Below are 5,692 nucleotides of genomic sequence, written 5' to 3'. Positions count from 1 at the left end.
TATAATACTTACAAGGGAGGTCCCCCGTAGCCCTCGGCGGGGGAACAGGCGGATAAGTGGTAGGAGAGTGAAAGGAGATGAAGGGAGAGATTGAGATGTGAGGAAGGTGTTGGATGAAGGGAGTAGATAGGGGAGTGCGAAAGGAAGACGGGAGAATGGAGGTGAAGCGGAAGGTGGTCTGGAGGAGACGGGAAACGTTGGTGAAGAGGCACGTGGAAAGTGAGGTTAGGGAGAAGGGCGGGATTGAAGGAGCGGAGGTAGCAGCCCAGGTTACATGACGAGGGAGCTGAGCGAGTTGGCAGCATGGAGTATCGATCGGGCGATCGATTGACCTGTCGCGAGACAGAGGGATTGTCGATGGTGGCGCGGCAGGTGCGTAACGGAGCAGGGAGTCGTCGCGACAGATCGATGGATCGAACGATCGAAGGGGCCGGCCATATAGACAGGTGATAGAAAGAGAAGGAGGAGAAAGGAAGGGAGTAGATTAAGGGTGAAGATGGACGAGGATAAATCGGTGGAGACGAGGGTAAGAGAAAGAGAGGAGAAAGAAAGGAGAAAGAAAGGAGAAAGGAAAGGAGAGAGGAGGAAAGTAGGAGTTGAAAGAGGACGGAGGAGGACGAGATTACGAAAAGGATGGAGGAGAGTCTGTTTGTTTTCGGAAGGATTAAAAGTAAAGGCGGAGGTGAAAGAGTTAAGCGTGATAGGTCAGAGAGGAGAATGGGTGACGATAATAGTAAAGATAGGGAGTGAAGAGGCTAAGTGGAGGGTATTAGATGCAAGGAGAAAGGAAGGGAGCAGATTAAGGGTGAAAATGGATGAGGATAAATCGGTTGAGACGAGGGTATGGATACGGAGGAGGACGAGGACCATAGGAAGAAAGGAGAGTAAGAGGGAGGTAGGATGGAAAGGAGAAAGGAAGGGAGATTGAGAAAGAAGTGGCAGGGGAAAGGGAGGGGAGGAGGAGAGGGAAATAAGATGAAGGTATAACACAGTTTGTTTCCAGAGCGAAGGTGGAATAAGGAGGGAAGGCGGCGAGCGAGAGGAGGGAGAGAGACGGAAGGAAAGGGGAAGAGCAGTGGCAGAAAGGAGGGAAGCAAAGAGGTAGCTGAAGCAAGGGAGGCGGAAGGAGATGGCCGGATGGAAGACGAAGAGAGGGGAAATGAAATGTAAGGTCGCAAGGGAGGGGAAATGAATTGTAAGGTCGCATATGGCCAGGGCGCGAAGGGGAGTTTTTGTAAGAGGTTTGGGTACGTTCCTCACAAAAACGCCTTGTAAATCCTACGGGGATATACAATAAACTTATCTATCTATACTTACAAGATCAGTGTTTTTCAAGACAGGGTATTCGTCCAAAATTACGGAGCAGCTGTTTCCTAAATCTTTTATCCACTGTCGGCGCGTATTGAATGTCTCAGATAGTAACACTTTTACGTGATTTATATCTTTAATATTAGTGGATTTTTTAAATTCCTTCAACAAATTGTCTGAGTCTTTGCTAATAGTTGCCTTCGACTTCGTTGTACATGCTGGTTGTAGATTGTCTTTTTTAGAACTACTAGCATAAGATTCCACTTTAGCTGACTGCTGAGAAAATCTGGGATTAAACAAACAATCATGTCAGTTACATTAACCTCCTCAAGAACTGTGCAAAGTATGTGAATTTTATAATTGCAATGTTTTTCTGACGTGTAAGTACTATTCAAAAAACAAATTAGTAGCTACCGTGAGACAGACGTGATCGACTTTTAGTTTCCGTAACATTTACTTTTAGCTTCCTGTATTTTTACTGCTGCGTTTCTTCAACCAGTTTCTTTTGTTCCTTATACATGCGCTCAGTTTCATGACCAACGGCCGCTGGAAACGTTTGTTCATTATATTTGTTTTAATGGTATTTGTCAATGGATTCAATGCCCGACTCAACTTACATGGTTAAGTGCACTTTGACTTGTTGTCTGCTCTGTTTGCGGCACATTCTTGTTTAAAACAGATTGCCCAAATACTGGATAAGTATTGAGGATACTTAGGGCATAGTTTTTGTAATCAAAAGGCAAGGGATGTCCATTTGTCTTCCGACATAAGTCTGAAGCCCACATTCTAAAAAATTCATTGTCATGCTGAAGGATTTCTAAATCAGTCTTGTAATTTTCAAGTGCTGTGTTTTTAATGGATGGCAGGTCCGTCGGATATGAAACGCTGGTTTTTCTGTGCTACAAGTGCAACAATATATTAAGCGTGAATTTTAGATAAACGAATATATTAAAGGAGACTTTAAATCAGCAGGATATGAAAAATATATTTACTTATATATACTTAATAACTTAATAACTAAAATATATACTTACTTTAATTTTAGAAGTAGAATCTAATTCCATGTCACAATCGGTGTCATTATCAGAAGTCTAGAATAGAAATTACTATTTAGCATTTACATCTAATATAGTCACTGTAGCTTACTGTAGTCACAATGTTTAAAAAGTTAAACTAAATACATATATGTTCCATTTAAGAACAGGAGCTGACCTTTATTTCTTGGCGTTTTATGTTTGTAAAATTAGAAAAAAATGGCTACGCGATTACAATGCTTTAAGAAAGATATGTATTCTTTTAATAAAGTAACACAGTATATGAGCGTACCTTGTCTTGAGAGGATTGAGTGGTAGTGATTTTATCTTTACAATCTACCGGCATCATTTTCGTAAGTTCTGTAGCTGGAGTTGATGAAAAATCCTGACTAACGCTTTTGTCAAGATAATCATTAAATGCTTCCAAACTTTGGAACTGAAGTACTTCTTGGGGCGCATTGCTTTGTGAGCCTAACGACAAGATTGTCACTGGCTCGTTGGTAGCAGATAACTCTTGACTCGAATCCTTAGCAGAAGCACTTATTTCAGGCGTTGTTACACGTGGGGTAAATACCATTTTAAGCACTGTTTTATTGTCAATCACGTCGTCATCTTCAATGTTAATAAACATTTCCATATCTTTGTCAAATTTTTGGAAGATCACATCGTGATTTTCCAAATTGAATTTTACATTTACGTCGCACTCTCCAGCAGCTATAAACGCGTTCAGTAAATTTGTTTTATCCGGCGTTTGCGGTGTAGATGTAAACGAAATCATTTTATTCCTGCCGTGAAACTGAAAAATTACGAACTTTAACATTTTGGTAACCAATATACACCAAAACTTGAAACGATACAAAGGACGCAAGCAACTCACGCACAATCGAGCACGTCTAGACACGTCTATAGACGAGTGAGGGCGCGGCAACCGGCAACCGCGCTTGAGACGGAAAGGGCCCGACGATAATCGGAAGCGCCCGAGGGGAATCCCGTGATCGGCTCGTGACATACCGCGCGCGGGTAATATAAGAAAAAGCGTCGTAGCATTTCCAACACGCCGATTATTACACAAGCAACTACTGCAGCTAGCTAGAGCTGGAACTAGTGGAACAAAACTGTGGTGGTGAGGCCTTTTCGCACAAAATACCGAGATTAGTTTGTTATAACACAACGAATTAGGCTGATATTACATACATCTGACAATGACATTGTCGGACGTAACGATTGGCTGCGGGATAGAAAATTTTCTATCTCACAGTCAATCGGCACGTCCGACATTATCGTTGTCTTAGGGCCTAAGCAGAATGACTGACTTATCATGTTTTATTGATTTAAGTACCAGTGTATTCAATCTTTAAGGCCATTCTACAATTGCGTAAACGTTGTTGTAAACGTAAGGCTGTAAGAATTTGACCAATTATAGTCGATTTTTCTTCGTAAGAAGAATATTCGACTATGATTGGCCATTTTCTTACAGCCTTACATTTACAACATTTACGCAATTGTAGAATGGCCTTTACTTCGTTCCTGATACATCAATCTGGCACATTTTAAAGCTCAATCTGGCAAGAACACAGAATCAGAACATATTAAACATATTGGTCTCAACAAATTAATATTTTTTTTATTTTCCAAGGAATTTGATTTGAGCGGATGACATTAAAACTTACTAAAAAATGGCTTTAAAATGTTTGATGTGCGTGATGTTGTTTCCTCCCCATTTACTCAACCGTCACATTGGAACTGTTCATAAAAATGAACCGAACTTTCGTATAAACTGTGATTTCCCCGGCTGTGGTACTTCGTACTCAAAGTGGAGATCATATGTGCAACACAATTGGCGCAAACATAGAAGGAATTTTAATGAAGATGCCAACAATGAAGATAATGTACCCATGGAAAAAAATGTTCTAAAATTTGCTATTGACGAAGAACCACTTGTGCACGAACCGATAAGTTAGTTGATGTGAACGCTTTAACCTTAAAACAAATAAATCTATAATTAAATATAACGCGTATCTTAATCGTCACTTCATTCATTCATTGTTTGTCACTTTTTCTTACAGAGCCTATGACTCCTACCCAGAAACTTGCATTTCAAAGTGCATTATTCGTTGCGAATTTACAAGAAAAACTTATGATACCGCAATCTACAGTACAGAGCATTATAGAAAGTATCTGCCTACTGATAGATGATTATTTGGCTATTATTCAGGTAGTACAATACTGTGAGTTGTTTTCTTTTTAAGAATTTAATATTGTTATTAATCTAAATATTAACTTGTTTCAGGACTCATTGCTGTCGGCTGATGAACCTGTAGACTCACAAGTTATACGTAATGTATTTAAAGATTGTAAGCCATCCGATATGTTCCAGCATTGTAAAAATCCGTATCAGTTACATTCCTTCATGTTAAAATCATACATAAATATGATTGCACCAGAGAGAGTCATTATTGGTAAGAAAAGGATTTGGTCAAAGAATGGAGAACTGAAGGAACAGGAGGCTGTAGCATACGTGGTACCATTCCTGAAGAGTCTACAATTGTGTTTAAATAATCGTGATATCTTACAATGTGTTGACAACCCCCGTCCAAAGGAGAAAGAAGTTTTCAAGACGGTTACAGATGGTCATTATTATCGTAATCATCCAGTGTACCAGTATGATCATAAAGCGTTATCCATAATGATTTACTATGATGATGTGGAGTATTGTAATCCATTAGGATACAAAACTCACAAATTGGCAATGTTTTATTGGGTGTTGCTGAATATCTATCCAGAATTCAGATCATCTCTTAGAGTGCACAACTTATTAGCTGTCACAAAAACAAGTAACCTTAAATCATTTGGAGTTGCACCTGTTCTAGAAAGTTTTATTCATGACATGCAACTGTTGGGAGATCAAGAGGGAGTTAAATTGCAAGTGTGTGGAGTAGAGCGTGTGTTTCATGAGTTCGTGACCGTAATAGCTGGTGACACTCTAGCTTCTGCTTTGCTTGGTGGTTTTTTGAACCACCACAAATGAACTGAAAAGTAACTTTAATGTTAATTCATTTGCCCTAAGGGATAGCAGTTCACATTCAGATCAGCTAAACATCCTCAGTGAAGATTTGAGTCCACAAGCGAAGACTTTCTGGTCAATGCAGTTTAGGATAAATTCTAGAAGTTTGCTAAACTTAGAAAATATGGACGTAACACGCTGTCTTCCTCACGATTTTATGCACATAGTTCTAGAGGGTGTTTTGCAATCCCACATCACAGTGTTTATTAAACATTGTATTTCTGAAGGAAAATTCACTTTGAATGATCTTAATCTTTCAATGTCCAATATTGACTATAAGTGTTTT

The 5,692-nt window shown here is 39.6% G+C and overlaps 1 protein-coding gene across 1 annotated transcript; it reads left to right on the top strand.

Moving 5' to 3' along the window:
• Positions 1-4,018: 4,018 nt before the first annotated feature.
• On the top strand, positions 4,019-5,370 carry LOC139787171 (uncharacterized). Its single transcript, XM_071726267.1, has 3 exons — positions 4,019-4,298; positions 4,409-4,557; positions 4,633-5,370. Exons 1-3 carry the CDS (start codon positions 4,019-4,021, stop codon positions 5,368-5,370), a joined length of 1,167 nt encoding a protein of 388 aa, XP_071582368.1.
• Positions 5,371-5,692: the final 322 nt, after the last annotated feature.

This window comes from Temnothorax nylanderi, unplaced genomic scaffold (assembly GCF_030848795.1).
Source record: "Temnothorax nylanderi isolate EJ_2023f unplaced genomic scaffold, tnyl_v1.0 TNYL_tig1311_pilon, whole genome shotgun sequence".
NCBI classification, from domain to species: domain Eukaryota; kingdom Metazoa; phylum Arthropoda; class Insecta; order Hymenoptera; family Formicidae; genus Temnothorax; species Temnothorax nylanderi.
The sequence above is the reverse complement of the archived record's forward strand: the minus strand, read 5'-3'. Positions and strand labels throughout refer to the sequence as shown.